Source organism: Taeniopygia guttata, chromosome 4A, assembly GCF_048771995.1.
Source record: "Taeniopygia guttata chromosome 4A, bTaeGut7.mat, whole genome shotgun sequence".
NCBI lineage: Eukaryota > Metazoa > Chordata > Aves > Passeriformes > Estrildidae > Taeniopygia > Taeniopygia guttata.
The window spans coordinates 17,868,397-17,891,480 of NC_133029.1; the positions used below are offsets into that span (position 1 = coordinate 17,868,397).

At 51.3% G+C, this 23,084-nt stretch overlaps 1 protein-coding gene across 3 annotated transcripts in view; it reads left to right on the top strand.

Moving 5' to 3' along the window:
* Positions 1–23,084, top strand: part of LOC100218477 (gamma-aminobutyric acid receptor subunit alpha-3) — a 126,072-nt gene that overhangs the window by 18,210 nt on the left and 84,778 nt on the right. Inside the window, exon 3 of one of the 3 annotated variants that reach the window (XM_030272926.4) lies at positions 21,854–21,937. The exons of the other annotated variants lie outside the window; for them this stretch is intronic. Within the exon in view, the coding sequence (XP_030128786.2) occupies positions 21,854–21,937 (84 nt within the window). The remainder of the gene's footprint in view (positions 1–21,853; positions 21,938–23,084) is intronic. 3 annotated transcript variants of the gene reach the window in all.

The following is a 23,084-nucleotide window of genomic DNA, read 5'->3' on the forward strand; positions in this document are numbered from 1 at the left end:
AAGCTGTGAAGGGACCTTGGTGGTGCAGATGTGACCCCAGGAGTGGCATCTGAAGGGTCAGATGGGAAAGCTTTTGTGGTGGAACGTCCTCACTCAGCTGTGCCAATGGCCAGAGGGGCTGAGGGTGCCACCCACCCACCCAGTGCTCCCTGGGCACTCCATGGCTCAGTTGCTCAGTGCCTGGGCTGGCAAAGGGCCACCATCCCAAATTCATTGGGTAGTGCTGAGGATTGTTTGGCTTTTCTCTAAAAGTTCCTTCTCCCCAGGTGACTGGCAGAGGCAGCCCCCCAGGGAGAGCAGTTCTGTCTAACCCACTTTCACACCGTGCACTTAATGCAATGAATCTCCTCACTTTTCTCCAAGATCTTCACTTACAACAAGATCCCTTGGCACACTCTTTAAAAAAAGAAGCCTTGCTGACATGCCTTTATTGGGCTGCTCTTAAAGCTGCCACAATTAAACAGCACAGATAAGAGCTGTTCTGCAGCCTGCATTCAGGCAGTAAATATTAATGCTGACTTTTTTAAGGTGAGTGGTGTGCTCCTATGTTGCTGGCAGCTAGCTTGGCTGGTACAAGAAATGGCTTCACTTTTGATAAGGGTTCAAAGAAGGTTTGAGCTCTTGGAGTTTGAGGCCAGAAGGGAAAATTTGAATAAGGTTTTTTCCTATCCTGAAGTTTCAGCTGGTTGACACTTCGCAGTTGACGAGCCTAATAACTTCAGCTGCATGAAGGCAGAGGAGATCAGCTTATTAGAAGGGCTGTATTTTGATTTATAGATCTCTTGCACACAGAAGATCCTATGCAAACAGGCATGGAATGCAGTAGCAGGCAATGCAGTCAGTACTGCCATGAAAAGTGTGTGGTTTGTGACTTTTTTCCTCTGGCTAACTTCAAGCTCTGGAGGTCACTTCTGGCAGAAAAATGTTTCTCCACCCTCCAAGCAAAGCCTTGTTTCTTACCTTCTTCCCCTCTCCTCCCCCACGGTCAGACTAACCCAGCTTTTTGCTGAATTTAGAGGGCTTTGCATCTGCAGCTTCATTTTTGATGGTGTGAGCACCTGCACTGTCCTACCCTGGGCACCAGGTGTGGAGCTGCTCAGCTGGGAGAGCAGGTCTGTAGCTCCTGGCAGTGTTCCTTTGGCATTTAAGCCCTCACTTGGAGCTGGTGGGGATGTCCAGAGCTGTCCCTCCACTCCAGGGGATTACAAATGATCCCTTGGAAGGTCTGGGGCGAGTTCCAAGGAGTCCATGCTGTCAGGGGGGTGGTGTATTAAAAATGCAGCTTATTGTCACTCTGAGACTCTGTCTGGGGCCCCAAGGTCACAAAAGGGAGAGGGAATCTGGCTAACAGTCTTATTGGAAGGGAGATGCTGATTCTCAAGGCTGCCACAGGCCCTAACCAGTAACATTCCTGTGTCTTGTTTGTTTTGTGCTGCCCTGAGGCTGCCTGGGAGGTGCTGAAGGTTTCTTGATCCCTCATTGCACCTCCTTCATTCAATTCTGCACCTGCAGGAACCAGGGTAACTTTTGCCTCATCAAAAAACTAATTGGACAAAAAACAACAGCCAGGCTTGGCTGGTGAGAGGCTGGGTTGTGACACTTTACAAGGAAATATATATATATATATATATAAAGAAGGCAATTTATGCACCTCTATCATACCTGGTAATGTAAATCCACATTTAGCACAGGGGGAATTGCTGGCTCCGTGGGGATTGAGGGCTGTTTGGCAAAGCAAGCACTCTGCCATCAAATGAAGAGCTCAGCTATGCTTCCTGGAGCCAGCTAGCCTGGGTTATATTTAACCCAGCAGTTTTCACACTGGGAGAGTTAAGTACATACTTTATATCTCATTTCTGTCCTGGGTGCCATGGTGCATCACAATTGTGGCAGGGGTGAGCCATTCCCCATTAGCACCTTTACAGGCTGCTTAACACATCTGAGGCTCCTGGAGGGTGAGGGACAGAGGAGAGGGAGACAAAAGCACCTGCAGAGCCTGAAGCCTCTGGTCCTGGCTCTCCTCCCTCCCCTGGCCGGCTTCCTGACGTCCTCCCAGAGCTGCAGGAGTGTGCAAGCAGAGCTGAATTCATGTTAAGAGTGGATGAAGAGGTGAAGCAAATGGAGGAAGAGGTGAAGCAAATGGAGGAAGAGGTGCAACCTCCCCACCTGAGGAGTCTGGGACAGCTCTGTGTAGGCTCACGGTTTGTGGGCACGGGGATGGGGCTGTGGCCCAGCCTCACCCCCATGGGTCCAGCTGTGAAAAGCAGGGGAGCAGCACTGACAGCACTGAGCCATGGAGTGCCCAGGGGCACTGAGCAACCCCCAAAGGGAGCAGGGGCACACACTGCAATGCAGGAACAGGAGGGGATGGAAGCTGGGCTGAAGAACAAGAGGGGCTGATGTTTGCTGTCAGAACCCAGGACATCCCTCTGGCTGCTCTGGCTGTTTGAGACCATGGCAGGGGTCTTGGAGACTGTGGCATGAAGTCAAAAACATCTGTGGCTTCGATTTTAGCCTGCGGAAAAAGCTGTCAATTTTGTATGAGGAATTACAAGCCACAAGGGTTTGAGTAGTGTGATATTTGAATTAACACAGGGTGGAAAAGTAGAATTTGGGGATTTTTAGAATGGGGTTCAAGGGGGTACAAGATGGAGGGATTTGGGCATGTCCTAGCCTTCTTCTCCTTTGTCTTGTCCTCTGTGTCTTGGTGTGATGACACTTTTCCATTGGTTTAAACTAGAGATTCACAGTCTAACATAGATGATGGGAATTTGTAAAGAAATTGTAAACATAGACATGTAGTTTTGAGTATATAAGGTGGGAACTGTCCAGGGCTCGAGGTCAGATGGCCATGGCCTCCTTGCTAGCCAGAGCTCAGCAGGTCAGAGAAGGAATGTTATAGCTAAGAAGAAATAAACAACCTTGAAAGTGCAATCAGAAGCATTCCAGGCTCCTTCTCTGGCTGCTTGGGCTGGGGAAGCAAAGACTCTTTATGATCTTGGGGTCACCCTGACCTTCAGAACCCCGAGAAGAAAAATCCACAACTTGCAGCCTTCTGAAGTGGCCTGGTGTTACTCTGTATGGGTTGAACTCTGCTGAAATTGTATGGTGACACTCTGTATTGTGGCTGTCTCGACTGTGACAGCTCTGGAGTCTGAACAAGTGCTGTCCTGCCCCTTGCAGGGCTTGGCTGGGACCAGGGTGGTCACCACTTCCTCTCAGACCACCTAGCTCATGTGAGAAATGCTCCTCACTTCTAAAAAATCTAAAAGGTTTATTAAAACCTTATCAAAAACACAACAGAAGACTGACTAGAGAAACTATTCCAGCGCCTGTAGCAGAGGATTTTCCCACCATGGGCTCACCCACACAATGGAGGTTTCACCTTTTAACCCTTTACCCCCTCCCAAAGTTCTCTCAAAGTCCATCGACTCCTTCTTTGCTGTGCAGGGGTGGAGATCACTCCTGACACCTTGATTTGGGGTCAGGTGCTGCCATAGTAATGAGCCAACCCCCCCCTGCCCACCAATATCCCAAACCCAGGGCACCCCCTGATAACAATGCAGGGGGGGTAAACCTAATTATAAATCTATAAAATGTCTCTTAACATATATACATGATATTTGCCTTTTAATTGTGAGAGTCAGCCATCACCTTACTCCTCATTCAGAATGGGAGTTGCTGAAGCAGAGGGAGATGAGCAGCAGGACCAAGGTCTGTGCTTGCTCTCCTGTCCCTGCTCTCCCCACCTCTGGTGAGAGCTGCTCCATGGAGCTGGTGCCCGGAGCCTGGCAGCCCTGGGGACGGCTCTGCTCGGGGCCAGCTTCCCCAAGAGCACACAGACACCAGGCTGGGATGCCTCAGCCTGGAGAAGGGAGTCTCCAGGCCTGGAGCAGGGAAGGAGAGCAGGTGATGCCTGGGAATGCTGATTCCCTGCCTCACCCCAGAGGTGAGCTGTGCTGTGACAGCAAAGGGGACCTCAAATGTCACACTGCTCATTATTTCTCTGTACCCTGGGGCAAGGTGTAGCATCCAAAGTCTTCAATTAACTCTAATCAACACCCTTCCTCCTCACGGGGAGCCAGGAGTGGAAGCTGATGGAGGAGCAGGAGCAGAGCTGGAGGGTGCAGAGCTGCCCCTGGGCACTGAGCTGTGTGACCTTCTGCCCTGCAGGCCAAGGTTCTCCTGTCCCTCCCATCTGTCCCATGGAATATCTGGCACCAACAGCTCTGTTTACAGGTATACATGGAGAGCTAAAAATGCTTTATAGGAGCAGGCTTAGAGACCAGGTGGTCTTCAAAAGCAGGAGGAAATGAGGCATGTTATTGTAGCAACATGCTCAATGTGGCAGCAATCTGACAGCCAAGAGCATAGACCTTGCAGGACCTCAGGAACCCATCCTGAGCAGGTTTGGGAGACTGTGAGGGGGTTAAACCCATCTCCTGCAGGGCAAAGGCAGTGTGGGTGCCTGCTGAGGCCTGGGAAGGGGTGGAGATGTGGAAAAGAGGCAAGATAGCAGGGTCTGGAAATGGCTGGCCAGATGGGTGTTGTGAAGGACAGAGCGTGTCCTGCCTGCAGGAGAATTGCTCTCTGAGAAATGGCACTTGGGGCATGGGGTGAGAAGAGGGGCAATGCTGGCAGCTTCATTTCAGGTTAATGAAAATATGATTAACAGTTGTAATTAACTGATGAAATGGTGACTAGTTCTCTGCCCCCTCCTGATGATTGATGAGGTGAGGAGACTGCCTGTGTCCATGGTTTCTGCTTGTGGCAGCACTCTGCAGTAGCTCAAACTTTCTGCCTCTAAGCTGGGTCTGGAGGAGTTTCTGTGGCTCCTGCTGCTGACATGGGAGGGTGGAGCTGCCCTTTTGCTGAGCCTGACCCCAGCCCTGCCTGCCTGGGAGGTTTCATGGCAGGAATGCGCTAAGGATGTTTGTTACAGGGACATTCTTCTCTCTCTTAGGATTTTTCATAGAGGTGCACAGAGAGAAGAAAGAAAAAACAACTTTATTTCTGCTCCTTGTTTTTTGCATGTAGAATGTACTTGGAGAAGTGTTTACCTAGAGTAATTGTTTAATTAGATTCTGGTGAGGATTATTTGAGCCTGATGGCCAATCCAATCCACCTGAGTCTGGACTCTTGACAACAGCGTCACGAGTTAGGAGTTAGTTAAATATAGTAGTTAAAAGAAGTAAGTTTGTAGTTTTAGTATCTTCCTTTATATAGTATATTAATGTATTATAACATAGTTATAATAAAAAAAATCATTCAACCTTCTGAACGAAAGTCAAGCATCATCATTTCTTCCCCCTACATTCACCTACATTTTACAATAGATGTTGGTCTGTGGTGGAGCAGCTCCAGAGCCAAGCTGGGAAATGGAACCTCAGGTGTAGGAGGGGGCATTTCCTGGCCTCAGGGGCTCTCTGTGTCTCCTGCTGTGTGCCCTGCAACTGTGACACGACCAGAGGGGTTTGGGGTGTGCCCACAGGTGGGAGCACAGGAACCTGAACGTCCCAGGGTCAGCTGTTGTCAGCAAGTGCCTGAGGGAGGGGCTGGCCCCTGCACAAAGTGCTGACCTGCTGCTGCAACATCTGCTCCCTGAGTGCCCTTCTGCTCTCAGCAGCACCCTGTGCCAAGGTCACAGCTGCAAAGTGCCAACCACGAGTGATGCTCCCTGCCTCTGTCTGCTCCAGGCAGTGATTATTAAACTGTATTAAACAGGACTGAAAGTGCCCATGGAGCTGAACTTGTCACCTTAAAAAGCTAGATTAAACGTGTAGAAATGTGTGTGAGCAATACTGGAGAAAGCACTTATGAGAAGAGGAACAGTTTACTTTTGTTTATTCCTGTATGAGGGCAGCATTTGTCCCTACAGCGAGGACAGATGGCACCAGAAGTGCCCAAGGCAGGTCAGAAACTGGTGCTCTGTCCCGTCTGAATAGCTGTTGCTTTCTCTGGAGCTATGGTGAAGGATGTGCTTTTTGCTGGAGAGGGGAGGAACAGGGCAGGTGAGCTATATTTTGTTTGTCTGATTACATATGCATGATCTAGAAAAAGTGACTCTCCATTTTCTCCAAGGATACCTGATGAGCATTAAAAATACAATTGCAAGAATAATCAGGTCAGACTTCAAACAAAGGCAGGGAAACAGCTCTGTTCAAGAAATAGATACCCTGTTATGTCACACTTTGTCTGAACAGTTCTTAAAAAATGATCTTCCTTTTGGAGATGAAACCAAGGCTTTTCAACCCAACAGCTGTGAGTAGCCAAGGAGTTTTAGCAGGGAAGGAAAGCAAACCCCACAGTTTTCTGGGGCCTCTCCAGAGCTTTCAGCAGGGTATGGCTGGAGCAGGGCCTGTGCCTCTGTGGATTAAAATAGGTGCAAACAAAGGGATAGGAGCAGGGAAGGTGTGGGGATGGCCCCGAGGGCAGGGGGCTGACCCCATTCCATGAGCCCTGCTGCCTGTGGGGCAGGGTGGGTCTTGTTGGAATCTGAGGTATTGATGATTTTGAGATTGTAAAAAGTTTTTGGTTTTTTGCTCTGTTGCTAAAGAAGAAATTACAATATTTTTGTGCTGGTTTCTAAGGTTGTTTATTTTTGCTTATTTATAACATATTCTGCTGCCCTGCCACAGGTTTGTCTTTTAGGGCAGCGTGTGGGGCTCTGCCCTCAGTGGGATGGTACAAACATTAAATACCACAAACTACCTGTGCTGGATTTACAATAACGTGCCAATATCTGTCACCTACGTTGGACAGTGTGTCCCCAGCCTGAACCAACAGAAAAATGCCAACACCACAGTGAAACATGGAGGGCATGAAGAAGGAGAAAAAGGACAAGACACACCCAATTTCCTCCATCTTGTCCCCTTTGGACCCCTAATCTAGAATCCTAAAATTTTACTTTTGCACCTGTGCCACACTTAATTATTATTTATATCAAACACTTAGAGCTTGTAATTCATCCTGTAAGACTGAAAACTCTTTTCCATGGACAGAGATCACAGACAGTGTCTCTGGGGGCTCTGTCCAGGGGGGTTCCTGACCCCTGCCAGGGTCCCAGACCTTCCAGGGCAGCCAGAGGGAAGCCCTGGACTCCCACAGGGCTGAGGAGAGCAAGGAGCCTCTTGCAGGAGCCCGTGGTGGGTCTGTGGTAGCCCAAGCTTGGTGCAGAGTTGCTGCCTGGGTCTGGTTGGGAGCTGCAGGGATGATAAAACTTTTTTGTGAGGGAGCCTTTTCTTCAGCAGTGTCAGGGTTAGAGGGGCTGCCAGCTCCTGTGGGGTGTTAGCACAGGTGAAGGGAAATGGAGCTTCTCCATCCCTCCAAAACAAAGCCAGAGACTCCCCAGGTGTCCAGCTGGGACAGTTGTGTAGGCAGAGAACTTGTGCAGACCTGCAGGTGGGGTTTAGCCCCCTGCCTTTGCTCCTCACCTTGCTGGGGAGCTTGACAGGCTGGAGCAGCAGGGCTTGTAACTCTAAATCTACTGAAAAACAACAGCTTGAAGAAGGAACTATCCATAGCTCAGCCTGAAAAAACATCCCAGATACATGAAAATGCCATCTTACAGTCACTTTACCTGCAGAGGGACACTTTCATGCATCACTGGGATGCAAATGCTTGAATAAGCTTCAGTTTAAGTGGGAGTTCATCTGGGAAGGGAAGGCAGAGGTCTCCTGTGGGCATTCCCACTCAGCAGGAATGCGCTGGGTGACCTCAACAGCTGTGGCACGTGTCTACAAGTGACACTGCTATTGTCTTACAGCTTTTCACGTGAGCAAGTGAGTCTTGCAAAGATACCCTGGGAGCCCTGGGCTGCCAGAAGTCCTGTGTGAAAGGAGGGGGGTGAGGGAAGCTGCTCTGTGTCCATCTCATTGCAGGGCTTTGTCCCTACTGGAGCCCAGAGAGTGGCTCTGAGAGCACTCTCCTTCCTCTGGAATTCCTGCAGGGAGCTCCTGCCTGCTGCTCCATCCTTTCTCTGCATGTGTAAATACATGGTTCTGCACACCCAGGTCACTGCTGCTGCCCAGCAACCTGCTGGCAGTGTGCTGGGGCTGTGAGGGGCCTGTCCCAAAAACAAAACCCTGGTGCAGCGCTACAGCCTTGGGGCAGAGTGGCTGGGAAGTGGCTCAGCAGAAAAGGGCTGGGCTTGCTGCTTGCCAGGGGCTGAGCACGAGCCAGCAGTGCCTAGAAGACCTGTGGCACTGGTTTGTGTGACAAACAGTGTCCCAGAAGACCTGTGGCACTGGTTTGTGTGACAGTGTCCCAGAAGACCTGTGGCACTGGTTTGTGTGACAAACAGTGTCCCAGAAGACCTGTGGCACTGGTTTGTGTGACAAACAGTGTCCCAGGAGACCTGTGGCACTGGTTTGTGTGACAAACAGTGTGACAGGGCAGCGGCTGTCCCCCTGTGCTGGGCACTGCTGAGGGCACGCCCGTGTCCAGGTCTGGCCCCTCCGCTCAGGAAGGACATGGAGCTGCTGAAGCAATAAAGCTGAGCAAGGGTCTGGAGCACAAATCCCAGGAGGAGAGGCTGAGGAGGTGTGGGGGCTCAGCCTGCAGAAAAGGAGGCTCAGGGGTGCTCTCATCGCTCTCCACAACTCCCTGACAGAGGCTGGAGCCGGTGGGGTCAGGCTCTGCTCTCAGAACAGCGACAGGAGCACAGGACATCATCTCAGACTGTGCCAGGGGAGGTGCAGGTTTCAAACCAGTGAAACGTAAACTTTAAGGCATTTAGAGATTTTGAGGAGATAAGATTTTAGTTAGAAATAAGCCTTACTAGAGTTAATTAAAATAAGAATAATAAATGAGTAGGCCTTGATGAAGTTAGGAGTTAGTAGTTAACTAATAATTAATTGCTTGTCAGCACAATGTTTGGTTAGCTGGGTTTATAATGAAGAATATAGAAACTGACAAATAGCTTTTAGGAACATAAGACAATTGTGGCCTCCTCTGTTCTGAAACCAATTGAAGACAAGGAATGGGAGTTCTACCACGAGTTCATTTGTCATACTTGCATTGAAAAGGTAGAAAGGTCAGAACGAGGAAGACTTCATTTACTTCCTCATTTTGGGACCCCTCCCCATAAAAGGGACCACCGACCCATTTCAAGGCACAAACCACGCATGCTTAATAGCTTTTGGAGTGATTAGCATACGAAGCGGGGAATGGGATGTACCAAAATGATGAATATGTATTTATATTTTGTGTATTCAATACTTGTATGGATAAAAAGACTCTGCAATCACCTGGAAGGTGCGGTGTGTATTTGGGAGCGATCCCGCACGCTGCCCGGCATCGAATAAACATACACTTTCTAACTTTAAACTGTCAGAGAGTTTTTGTCCGTCACAGTTGGATATCGATACTAGATCAATATCCATATTTTTTTAATAAATCACCAGGAGTAATTTCCTCACAGAAAGGCTGATTAGACCAATGAGGGTGATTGGAATGAGCTGCCCGGGGAGCTCTGGAGTCCCCATCCCTGGCGGTGTTTGAGCACAGGCTGGATGTGGCGCTCGGTGTGTCGGGGTGTGATCCCCGGAGCCGGACCCGGCGGTCCCGGGGGTTTTCAGGCCCGGTGACGGAGCCTGGGCCACCCGCGCCAGGCCCGGGCCACTGCCGCTCCCCCCGCGGCGGGCAGGGGGCGCCAGACCCCGCGGAACGCGCGGGGACACCGCGACACGGGGGGACATGGGGGACATGGGGGACACGGGGGACAGAGAGCCCCTGCCCAGCCCTGCCCTGTCCTGGGGGACACGGGGGACAGAGAGCCCCTGCCCTGTCCTGGGGGACACGGGGGACAGAGAGCCCCTGCCCAGCCCTGCCCTGCCCTGGGGGACACGGGGGACAGAGAGCCCCTGCCCTGTCCTGGGGGACACGGGGGACAGAGAGCCCCTGCCCAGCCCTGCTCTGTCCTGGGGGACATGGGGGACAGAGAGCCCCTGCCCAGCCCAGCCCTGCCCTGTCCTGGGGGACACAGGGGACAGAGAGCCCCTGCCCAGCCCAGCCCTGCCCTGTCCTGGGGGACACGGGGGACAGAGCCCCTGCCCTGTCCTGGGGGACACGGGGGACAGAGCCCCTGCCCAGCCCTGCCCTGTCCTGGGGGACACGGGGGACAGAGAGCCCCTGCCCAGCCCTGCCCTGTCCTGGGGGACACGGGGGACAGCAGCGCCGGCCGGGACAGGGACGGGACTGTCCCGCTCTGCTCTCACCTCTCTGCTGGGGCAGTTTTGGGTGCCACAGTGCAAGAGGGATCCAAAGCTGTTAGCACCCAAAGGAGCCTACAGCGTGCTGAAGGGTCTGTGCTGCTGGAGTGCCTTGGTCTGTTCAGCCCAGAGAAGCCAGACCTCAGGGCTTCTCCTGTCCCCCTTCCTCACAGGGGACAGCACCAGCCTCTGCTCTCTGGTGACCTTCACAGGACCTGAGGGAACGGCTGAAGTTCTTCCCCCAGAGGGTGGCCGGGCACTGAACAGCTCCCCAGGGCAGTGGTCACAGCAGCAGCCTGCCAGAGCTCACGGAGTGCTGGACACGCTCCGGGGCACAGGGTGGGATGCTCGGGCTGGACACGCTCCGGGCACAGGGTGGGATGCTCGGGCTGGACAGTGCCCCGGGGCACAGGGTGGGATGCTCGGGCTGGACAGTGCCCTGGGGCACAGGGTGGGATGCTCGGGCTGGACAGTGCCCCGGGGCACAGGGTGGGATGCTCGGGCTGGACAGTGCCCCGGGGCACAGGGTGGGATGCTCAGGCTGGACAGTGCCCCGGGGCACAGGGTGGGATGCTCGGGCTGGACAGTGCTCCAGGACACAGGGTGGGATGCTCGGGCTGCCCTGTGCAGGGCCCTGAGCTGGCCATGATGATCTCTGTGAGTCCCTTCCAGCCCAGCATATCCTGTGAGACACTTGGGGTGCCGGGGCTGCTCGGAGCCTTGTGGGGCAGTGCCTGTTGGGGCCAGCCTGGTCTGGATGTGGCTCCTCCACTGGACCCCTCTGGGACACGCCTTTGTGCCAGGGACAGCCCCGGGCACTGCACAGAGATTTTTCTCTCCGGAGCCGTTGACTCCAGGCTCACATTGATTTCCATTTGAGTCAGGCACTGCCTAAAAGGCCCAGAGGGAGCTTGCACAGCATCTGTATTGCTGCAGCTTCCAGAGCGAGCCTTGCCAAGGCTCTCAGGGTGTGAATAGCTGAGGGAATCCCTCTGCAAGCTCCCTCTCAGGGATGCCTCTCTAGGTCTCCTGACACAGGGTGTTCTACTGATTATCAGTACCAGAGCAAAGAGGCCCTGCCCTGCACAACCCAGCACCTTCCCAGGTGTGGTTTCACTTCCCTTGGCAATGCAGGAAAATGTGTAGCTGTTCTCATCACAGAGCCATGGAATGGCTTGGTTTGGCAGGGACTTTAAAGATCATCTCATTCCACCCCCTGCCATGGGCAGGGGCACCTCCCGCTATCCCAGGCTGCTCCCAGCCTCGTCCAGCCTTGAACACTTGCAGGGATGGAGCAGCCACAGCTTCTCTGGGCAACCTGTGCTGGTGCCTCACCACCCTCACAATAAAGAATATTTTCCTAATATCCAATCTAAACCTGCTCTCTGTCAGTTTGAATCCATTCCCCCTTGTCCTGTCACTCCATCCCTCGGAAATTGTCTCTCTCCGTGTTTCCTGTGGCTCCTTCAGGTACTGGAAGGTCACAATGAGATCACCCCAAAGCTTCTCCTCTCCAGGCTGAACAATCCCAGCTTTCCTCCCAGCAGAGCTGCTCCATCCCTCTGATCACCCTGGTGTCTCCTTTGGACTGGTTCCAGCAGCTCCAGCTCCTGCTGTGCTGGGATCACAGAGCTGAGGGCAGCTCTGCAGGTGAGGTCTCACCACAGGATGTTCCAGCAGCAGGGACCAGGGCAGGCTGTCACCTCCAGCAGCTGAGCACCTTCCCAGGTGTGCAACCCCGCTGTAAAACACCTCTCATGGATTTAGGGTGTTCATCAGAGCCATCCTCACAGCCAGGGCTGGGGCTGCTCCTTGCTCTGCACCAGTTAGTGCTCAGCCCCCAGAGCTCTGGGGTTTGCCTTTGCAGTTCCTTTACATTGCAAACTGGTTGCTATTATCAGCCCAGGTTCAAAAAAGTATCTTTAACAGCAAGCGAAACCCTCTTCTTCTTCTACTACTTCTACTTCTTTTTTTTTTTTTTTTTTCTTTTTTTTTTTTTTTCTTTTTTTTTTTTTTTTCTTTTTTTTCCATGAGTAATGTCTTAGCACAAGAGTTGAACCTGGTCCAAATGGGTGGTTTCTCATCCATTTTCACATGACAAAGGTTTTTTTGTTCTGGTTTATTTTTTTTAACCTTCTAATGTGAAGACTTACCAGGCCTTTCCACCTCCCTCAAAGTGATGAAAACCCCTAATTGCTTTTCAGGCTGGTAAAATGGGAGTGAAGAAAGGGACTAAGGAAGTAACTACTTGCTCAAATATTCTGACTTCTTTGTCACTCAGGTGAAAATAGAAGGATAAAAAGGAGAAAAGAGCTCAAAGAGATTGTTCTGTTTCCTCTGAAAAATTTATCTTTTAGATTGGTGGTCTGGCTTGTAGAGAGCTTAAAGTGGATACATAAGGCCTTACAGAAAAATGCAGTTTTTTCAAAAGTTTAATTTGACATTTTTTAAATTGTTGGGGGTTTTTTTGGAAGAAAGGTAAGAATCCAGTGGAACTGGAGACAAAATACTGGAAAACAAGAGTGTCTGGGGCAAAGTGCTCTGAAGATGGGGCATAAAGAATCAAACCAAGCTACCTGAGGATGACTGGGATGGAAAGCAAACTGCCTGCAGGGCCTCAGGTGGGAAGGACTAAATTACCTGAGGGAACTGTTGGAACTCAAAATGTCCCTCAGACATTTTTGGAGGTTCTGGGCCCAGGTCAGAAGCATTTGAGACCCTGGCAGGCAGCTGGAAACAGCTGTGATTTTGGGTTTGAACCATGGAATGAGTTACCAACCTTGCAGGAAGAACAAGAAGTCACAAAAGTTTAGATATTATAATAGAAGTAGTTACAAAGTAGAGGGAAGAATTTTTTAGTATTGTACAAGGGGGTTTTAACACCTGTACAGGGGGGTTTTATTTTGTACATGGAGGTCAAAGGTTTTAAAATGGAGGAATGTAGGCCAGTCCTGTTCCTCCTCTTTCTTCTTCCTTACCTCCATGTTCTTGGTGATGTTGGCACTCACAGGTTGGTGTAGAGTAGAAAGGCACCATTTAATATAGGAAATAGGCATTGGGGAAAAACTGTAACATGTAACATGTAATGTACCATATAAAAGATAGAAAGGCACCATTTAATATAGGTAATAGGCATTGGGGAAAAACTGTACCCATGGAACACGTAATGTACCATATAAAAGACAGCACAGCCCTGGGCAGAGGGGGAGAGAAGAAGCAGTCGGGAGTCAGAGAGGATGTCAGGGTGTGTGTGTGCCTCTGCCTGAGCTGTGAGCAAACCACAGCAGCCCCAGAAGAAAATCTTTTAGATAACTTGCAATAAACTGCCTTGAGACCGAACAACAGAGACTGCTGAGCCTTTCTTTGGAAGCACGGGTGGGAGGAGAGACTTTTCCACCACACGGAGCCCCCGAACCAGGCCGGGGCTCTGACAGGTACCAGGTGCCCAGGGAGCCTTTGCTGTGCTCCATGGGCTGCCAGGCACCCGGTGCCATGGCCAGAGCAGAGGCCACCCAAACGCTGCTCAGTGACCACACGTGTGGCTGTCCCACACTCCCATCAAAACGTCACATGGAATGCAGAGTATGCAATCCACATGAGGAATCCTCTCCTGGCCAGCAGCAGCTGGAACAGCCATCCCCAGCTGTTCCAGATGTGTTTGCTGCGGGCTGCAGGCCAAGGACAGCTGGCTGCTGCTCTGCCAGGCTCAAGCCGCAGCTGCGAAACCCAAGCCAGGCAAAGGCATCAGATGGCTGAAAATTCCTCCCCAGAGCCTGTGGTGAGACCTCATTGGTGTGGCAGCCATAGGAGGGGTTAGCAGAGCTTGCTGGGGGTGCTTTTAATGGTTTTGGGATGTCTGGAGTCTGCTTTCACAGAACTTTTAGGATGTCAGCCCTGCTTTCATACATGTGCCTTTCCACCTTTTTATTTGCTCACTGTTCCTCTCCCCTGACCTCTACACTCTGGATATCTTTTCTTTTACAGCCAAGGGGTTTAGAGTAATGAAGTACTGACTCTTTGATCAGCCTCTTCAGGAGGTTGTACTTCCTTGTCAGCAGCTGAGCTATTTTGCAAACCTGGTATTCTCTCTCTTGATTTCATTCGTCTTTTTGGCCTAAAAGTTTTCTTTTGTGGTGCTTGGGTTTTTGTCAGTTTTTTTTTTTTTTTGGCTTTTGTTTTCCTGTGGTGTTTTTGTTTGTGCTTTTTAAATTTGGTTGGGTGGGTTTTCTTTTTTCCTACCTTAATTTTTAACCTTCTGCTCTTTGCCGAGCTTTTCTCTGCTCTGCATCCTGATGTTACTGAAACGTTTTAGCAGTGGAGCCTGAAGTTCAGGGAGACAAAAATTGAATCTGCCTCTCTTACCTTACCCCACCCCTCGCTGTGCATATGCATCAATGCAGCCCCAATTACGTGACCCCCACTGCTGCTCTCTCCAGCACCTCTGCCTCCCGGAGCACTTGCATTCAATGTGGCTTTTAGGGCTTTTTCTCTTCCCTGTTGTACAATCTGCTCCTTTGCTCGGTAGTACTCATCACCATTGTATTAGAGTGCTTCACACATGGTAATGAATTTAATTTCACACCACCACTACTGGAAGACAGGTTATTTTTAGCCTCTCTTTAAATTTGTGAGAATTGACATGCAGAGCTTCAAGCAGGAGAGCACTGGATGCTTTTTGGCTGTCAAGCTGGAGATCTCTGGTGTCGTGATTTTGGAATGCTTCACCCCAGAGGGTTCTCTGGGGGGCAGCTGCCCCTCAGCAAGAGCAAGGGGTGCCTGGCACGCCTGTAAGTCAGACCCAGGATGTCTCTTATACCTCTGGGAACCAAAGCAAGTGGAAACTTGGGATGAAATCTTTCTGTGAGAGCCCGAGGCAGCACCTGCTCCCTCAGTGTGCCCTCCCAGGAGGAGCATCCCCTGTCTTGCAGCTTCATGGCTGTCTGCTGCTTGTGCCTTGTTACCAGCTCCAAAGAGCAGCTCCCTGTACACAGGAGCTGCTGCTCCTGCATGGTGCTAATTCCATCTGGGACATACAGCTGGCTGCCTGGAAGAGCTGCTGGGGAGGTCCTGGGATTCTGTAATTAAACACTCTGGTAATTTGCTGCTCTTGTGTCTGTGGGTGAGGGCACGGGGGCTGCTCTGAATGCTGGCACTCCTGATTGCAGCGCTTGACTCCCTGACCCCGTGGATATTGCTTCTGGAGAGGCTTCACAGGCTGCTGGCAGCACACACTTGTGGCCATCGCAGTGTTTATGGGCTCTGGTCCCCTCTCCACGTGCCCTGGCTGCTCTTTATCACCCAAAATCCTGTGTTTTCAGCCCAGCATCTGACCCATGTGGCCTTGTGTGAGCTGTTCCTACCTCCCCCACCAATCCCAAAATCCCTGCGCTCACAGGTAGAGCTGTCAGCCACTGAACTCCTTCTTGTCCTTCCCAATCATTCCAGGTCTTCCCCCACCTCCAAATACCTTCCTCAGCTTTCTGTGTCAGCTCCAAGGAGACCCTGCTCTCATCACAGCTGGACAAGCTGAGCTCAGTTTACAGCTGCCACCAAATAGCAGCAGCCTCTTGGCACAAAGGTGCTGGAGGATAAATCCTAAAGGAAGAGTGAGCTCTGCACTCAGGACCTGCCTGGACACTGAGTGTGTTGCACCCAAACAGATTTACTCCCACTGTTCAGTGAGCGCTTTCTGAAGGGCACTGGGGCTGCTCCAGGGCTGAGTGGAGTCCAGCTCCCTGCAGCACTACGGGAAATGCATGTTCCTTTGTCCCTGGCATTTCTGCTCCTGGTAATAGCAGTGTTGGCCAACACTCTATCAGGGATAATGACATGGACTTCAGGCAGTGCCATGGATCCTTTTCCTGTGGGTTTGTGCTCGGGTTGGCTCAGCAGCACAGCCACAGATCTGGGATGTCAGCGAGGGATGGCAGAGCAGTGCAAGTGAAAAGGAAGGTGGCAATTCCTGCTGGAATATGTGACTAATTGCTGTGCTTTGAATCCAGGGGATTTGAGAAATGTCTATACAGAGGCTGATTAATTAGTGGTGATGTCATTCTGCTGGCAATCCCAGGGCAGGCCAGCTGAAACATCACCTTTGGATGTAGATATAATCCTCAACAGAGTGTTCTGCATTGGAGTGCATAATGTGGAGCTGCTTTAACACAGCCACAGGGAAGCTGAAAACGCTGCCCCTGTCAGGGCAGGCAGAGGGGGTTTGCCCCTTTGTTTTGCAGTTTGACTGAGGAGCAGCGTGAGTCCGTGCCTGTCTGAGGATGGTTGCTTGGACTTTCTGAGTCCTGCAGAAGTTGTAGCTTCATCAGGGTACCCTGCTGCTCAGCAAAAGCTTTCCTCTAGCATGCCCCTCCCTGGCTTCTTTGACATCTGGAGACTGCTTTACTAAAGCCCTACACCCTCAACAAGCAAGGAAGGGGTGAAATTTTGCAGTTATATTGTGTTGGGCTGAATGCAGGGCTGCCTCACTGAACTTTATTGCCATGCCCTGCAGAAAAAAGCTTGAACTCGGATCAATCTTTGCAGGTTGACAAAATGGCCCTTTGGTAAAAGCTTTCTCATATGGGAGCAAAACATGGGAGGGCTTCTCTTCCTGCAATGGTCTGCCAAAGTCTTTTCTGCCTGGGGGTTGCTTTGGCTTTGTGGAAAAAGGTAGAAATCAGCAGAGGACTTCTGGGGCTGTTGGGGTGAAGTAGAGCCAAACCTCCTTCTTCCCCCACAGCTTCTCTTCAGTGTCTTTTCTTTTCGTAGGTTCTGCTTTCTTCCCACTTGATTTTTCTTTCCCCTCCTCTTTATATAATTTTTTTCAATTTTGTTGTTGGCAGCTCCTCTGTTTCAGATCCTCTTCAAACTTAATTAATGTGCTGCTTATTCCCTCTTCCAGATCGGTAATTATTATATTTAATAAGACCAGATCTAGTGCTGATCTGTGCATTACCTCCTGCTATCCCAACCCTTTCCAGCTTGCCAGGATGTTACAGCTCACAGCAATGCAGCAGCACATCAGTCCATGCAAAAAGGTCAGAGGGGCTTCCTTAGTAAATAAAGAGCAAAAAAATTCAGACCTAGGGAAACCCAGCTTGTGTTGTCAAACAGAAGGTGGAAAGAGAAGCTGCTGGAGTGTTTCTTTTCCTGCCACAGCTCCTGCCACGTTGGATGGATGCAGATTTTCAAATGCACAGAGCAAGGTCCCTTCTGCTGCTCCTGGCAGAACACGTGAGCCTGCTCCCCCTGTGCAACGGGACTGTGGGCTCCTGGAATTGAGCAGAGCTCTTTCTTTTCTCTCTGCCTTCCTAATTATCATCTCTGCATCTGCCAATTGTCAGGTTTTCATCAAATCTTGGCGGTTTGCGTGCAGAGAAATTTCCACTTATGGAAGAGGTGGAAAAAAGCCCCCTGTCCTACTGACAAGCTCTGTCTGGGGCCCTTTGAGGACCTTGGAGATGTTCCACATCACCACACACCGCCTCCACTGCCTCCTCCAGACCAAGGAAGCTTTCTGGGGGCTGCATAGCTAATGCCTAATGCTTCCCACTGATCCTGTGTGTAAGAAAAGTAACAAAGTAGCCTGATTAACTGGGATTGAAGGAATTAAGCCCATGTTTGTGGAGATAGTGATCAATGAGGTCCCTTTTAACACACTTGTTACTCTGGGCTTCCTTTGATTGGCATTTCAGGAGCTACACACCATAAATTACCTTGATGGATTCCCCTGTGCACCTGAATTTAAAAGAGATGAGGCAGAGGGTTATTTTAGTTAATATTCCAGTGTGTGACTTGCCAGGTGTTGTGCAGCTTCTGCCTTGACTCATAATCTCTGTTCTTTCACTTCCCAAGTCCTGTACCACAGAAATAGCCCTCGAACCTGCCTCTGGGCTTTCTGGAGCTCCCAAATTCCCTGACCCAAGAGTCCTTTCTGCCTGGACCATTGCTTAAACAGTTTGAGCCTTGAGGTGGGAGCAAGTGCTGTGAGACTGAGGCAGATTAATTACTGACACAAACTCTTGGCAGGACCTAGCAGCTACTCCCAGGTGACCAGCTGGGATGGAGAATTAGCTAAAGAAATGTTCCTGGGTGCACGTGGGTCCACAGGAGAAATGTTGGTGCCCCCCACTGCAGCCCATTAGCTCAGTGAAGTGAGAGGCTGCCTTCCTTGGATTAGAAAGCACTTGAGGATGTCATTTACTCAGGCAGATTTCCCAGCTGACTGAGCATTCTTATTCCACTAATTACAAATCAAGAGGGTGGTGTGTGCACTGGCTGCCAGGCAGGAGGAGCTCTCCTCCCTGGTGGTGGGGCTGGCTGGACTGGGGCAAGCAGAAAGGATGCTGACCATTATCATCCCCTCCCCTCCTATCAGCTGGGACAGAGTAAAGCTCACTCTGGTAAATGCTGCAAATTTGGTGCTCAGCTGCTGCAGCCTGGTGCTCTCTACATTGCTGGGCCCAAGTCCAGCAGGTGAAGGCAGGTGAATTCTGCATAATGAATGCAGAATGCTGAATTCTGTCAGCCCTGGGGCTCACTCAGAGCCAGGGCCCCACTCACTGGGGCTGTGGAGTCACCAGAATAGCCCAGCACCTCACATGCAGGAAACAGCTAACCTGAATCTTTGGTAGCTTTTGACCAACGTTGTCTTATTCAAACTGTTCTCAGCTGGTGTGGGAGGGAGCAGAGAGAGGGAAAGCTGTTGGTTTAAGTTTCTCAGCACTGAATGCTGGTGGGCTTTGGGATGTGGAGTGGAAAGCACACAGCCCAGTCAGCTTCAGGGCTTCCTGCTGTGTAGGGCTGTTCTGGGTCACACAGCTTGGCCTGTTGTGAGTATTGCTGGTTTGGGGGAAGTTCCAGCCCCTCTTGTCTCATTTTGAGTGGCCCTGGGTCTGTGGTTTCCACCTTGGCTGAGGCAGGCTGTGTTTCCAGAGGCTCCATGTCCCACTGGCAGGCACTGAGAGCAGCAGAATATCTGCCTGTGCCCGTGCCCTGTGGTGCTTCCTCCCATGCTGAACTGTTTTGCTCCTCCCTGAGCCTTCCTGTCACCACCAGCACAACTCCCTGGCTGTTTGCTGTGACATGTTTACCCCAAACACCCCTCCTGGAGCAGGCAGGCCCTGGGAGAGGCTGGCAATCAGCTGGACACGTGTAGTCCCAGCTCCAGCTGGAGCCCCCAAAGCTCTGTGCCAGGGAGGAGCTCCAGCCGCCCACCCTGGCACCACAGCCTCGTGCCTGCCTCGCTGCTGGCCCAGTTCTGGCAAAAAAATGGTGCTGGGGGGTCTAATACCCGTGCCTGAGTGTGTTCCAGGGACTGGGGCCTCCAGCAGCCTTGGGGAGGTTAGGGAAGGCCAGGAGCTGGTTGATGGCTGAGCCAGTCCCCCAGCCCAGCACCATCTGTGCAGCTTGAGGAGCTGTGGGCAGAACAGGAGAGTCCTGGGGTCTGAACTGCTCCTTTTTTGTGCCTTTCTGCCAGGACAAGGCTAACACACAAACCAGTTCTGAGAGTGATGCCTTAAGCTTTAGCTTTTCTATTTTTCTCTCTTCACAGTTTGGGCAGACAAAACAATCCTTCCAGGCCTGAGAGCCAAGGTCACCATCACAGCCTCAACAAAAGTAAACTGGGGGGAAGCAAACTGAGGCACTGTGACTTCATTACCTGAAGCTGTAAATGGAGAATGAACCTCTGATGTGCAAATAGACCAAATTATATCTGCCCAAAAAACTCCTGCCCATTGTGCACCTTGGGTGTGGCCTCTGCCAGGCTCTGCACTGCCCAAGGTGAGCCTGTTAAAGGCCTTGAATAAATACTCACTTTATTGCTTTAACTCTGTCTGGCCTCTGCTCTAGGCAGCCATTCCAGGCATGAAGAAGTTCCTCCTTTCATTAACCACTGAGCTGCTGGGCCAGCCTCAGCTCCCACGAGGGTGGCTCCAGCAGCCAGGGCTTAGAGTGGCCTGGCCCTTGCAGGCACCTTAATATCATGAAAGGCTCTTTTTACCTGTGTCTCTGCTGGTTTTCTTCAGCTAATTAGAGCTGATAAAACTCACTCACTGTTAGGCATTGCCTCAGCCTTCCTTTGCTCCCTTCACCAAAGGTGACAACACCTGAATCCTTCCAGGGAGCACGGCACAGGCAGCGTGGTGACATTTAGAGCTCTTGTTAAAGGAGCAGGTTCAACTGAGGTCTTTGGGAATCTTCTGCTCTGCTGCTGACAGGCTCTATCCACAACCACACTGCACGGGTGACTCTCCTGCTCGGTGGAGAGGAGCCTGAGATGGCTGTTTTGACAGAAATACCCTCCGAGTCCAGATGTGGTAGGTCCTGAGTGCACCAGAGTTCACTCCTCCCTGGGGATTTATTATCCTAAAGGCCTCTGTGCCCGAAGCTCAGCAGCATCTTTGTGCCAGGAGGCTGCTGATGTAAACTGAGCTCAGTTTATCAAGCTGTGATGAGACCGGGGTCTCCTCTGAGTTGCCAAAGAGAGCTGAGGAGAGTATTTGGAACAAAGACCTGGTATCACATATTGCATGAAACATGAACAGAGGGCATTTTCCAAACGCTTCAGCTGGCGTTGTCAACCCCAGCAATTTTTAGTGTGAACCTCTTGATATCTGGCCCTGTTTCAAGCTGTAGGTTTTGGCTCCCTGCCACTCGATTCCTTCTGAATAAAAATTGAGTTCACAGCTTTTTGGGTGCAGAGAAAAACTCAGAGGGACCCTGCATCAGAATAAAACCAAGCACAAACAGTGACTCTCAAAGCCAGCCTTCGTAAGCTCTTGATTTAGGTGTTGGGTATCTAAATTGTTTAAGAATATTTGGAGTTGACAAGCATGTGCAACGTTAGAAGTAGAAATGCTGAGGCATCGAAAACCTTATGACTCCACAGGGGGATCTTTGAACTGATGCTGCTGTTGTAGCTGCAAACAGAAAACAGGGAGTATGTGAACAGGTCTTTCTCTCCAGCTTTATTTTTGCTCTTGCCAAGGGACTGCAGGACAAATACAGTCTCTTTCAGGCCCATTAGCTTTTATGAATTTGTTCCACTGCCAGCACATAGCTTTTGAATTTTGAGACTGCTCCCCCTGCTAGAAGAGCTCTGGTACTTCTGCATGGAGTTGGACCTGGCTTCTGGAGATTGGGATGGCATGTTTTGTCATAGAAACGAGACTCCAGCTCTCTGCTTTACCAGGATCTGCCTAGACACAGCCCTTGAGCTCTGCAGTGCCTCGCAGGAAGGGATTTTTAGCTCTGTGAGGTCTTGTCTGGGTATGCATGTTGACCATCTGTGTGAAATGAAGATTTACAGCTGTCCTAATGGTCATTGCTGGGTTTCCTTGGGCATGTCTAAGCTATTGCTAAAACCTCATCTAAGGCAACAAAGATTGTGTTCTTGTGTAGAAACACTGCAAGCATCCCTCAGGATTATATATCAGCAGATATATCGATCAGTTCCTTTCAGGGAATGTGGAAAGGTGAGGGAAAAAATATCTTTTCCACTAGTGCATGTTTAGCTGTGGATTGTGAGTGACCTCAGGTGGGCCACTGGACAGCTGTGCCTTAAGCCCATCACCTTTCCACCAGCACAGCCCTGCAGTGCCTCAGCTGTTTCTGAAAATAATCATTTTTCTCTCTTACTTTGCCAGGCTGCTTCTTCAGTTACCTGAACTTCTGGTGGCAGGAGCCACCCTCGTATTTGTCTTGTCAGGATTTAGTCCCAGCATTATCAGGTGCGTGGAATTTATGGATGAAGTGACAATCTGCATAACATGTGGGATGCAAAGCAAAAGCTCTCTCTATTTTCTGAGGTTTAGAGGGGGAGTTACAGCAGCAAGAATGGCTTTTGCTGTGTGTTTGAGAGGGTGAAAGAGCGTGTCCTGTAGCCCCTTCCCATGAGGAAAAGGTGCGTGGGAAAAGTCTGTTCTTGTGAGGACCAGCAGGTTGTGGTCACCTGCTTTGAGCTGTGCTGGGCTAACACAGCTCTTGAGAGAGCACAGCATTTTAGGTGGCTTTTGTCCCCTCAGGGCAGGCTTTGAGGGCTTCACCATGGACATGGGGGGGCAAGGGGAAGGACAGAGTGCCTTTGTCCCTCCCTCAGCCCAGGGCGATCATGGGGGTTGTCCCCACACTCTGCTCCCTGCCCAAAGGCAGCACAGCTCCAGCTCCGCGCTGGTTCACACGGGCGGCTCCAAACCCCTTTTCTGGGCGCTGCCTCTTGGGATGGATGTTCGGCTTTGCTCGAGGGGCTGAATGTGGTGGCCCAGCAGGCAAAGAGCAGCCCCAGCTGGGAGGTGGGACAGTGGGAGCGGGGCGAGCCCTGACCCCTCGGCCGAGCCAGGGGCGGCTGATGGATGGCACAGAGGAGCCGGGGGTCTCTGGGAGCGGAGCTGGAGGCGAGTTGCCATGGAGATGGGCTAATAAAGCACCGCAGCCGCCGCTCTGATGCTGCTCCGGCTGCACACGGCGGCTGGGGAGAAGGGGCAGCTGCCATGTGCGGATGGAGAGACAGAAGGTGACACCAGCAGAGTGGGACAGGAGTTTGGTCTGTAAGGCTGTCGAGCTGTCCCTGGGTGCTTTAAGAGTAGGAGGGAATGGGAGAAAAGAGCCTTCCTCTCCCATTGGGAAGAGGAGGGCTCTCCTCTCTCTTTGGGAAGCAGGACATCATCATGGCGCTCCTTGGCGGTCAGTGACCAGCAGCTCCCAGGGCGAGGCAGAGTAGCTTTGTTCTGGCCACCTGTGTGCAGGCTGGCTGCTTTCCCTGGCAGCAGGAGAGGGCTCCACCATGGATGTCAGCTTGCAGGGACCCCCTCACACAGGACTGGCACCAAGGACTCGGCTGTGCCCAGCACTGGGTCCTGTTCTCTCCACACGCCAGCT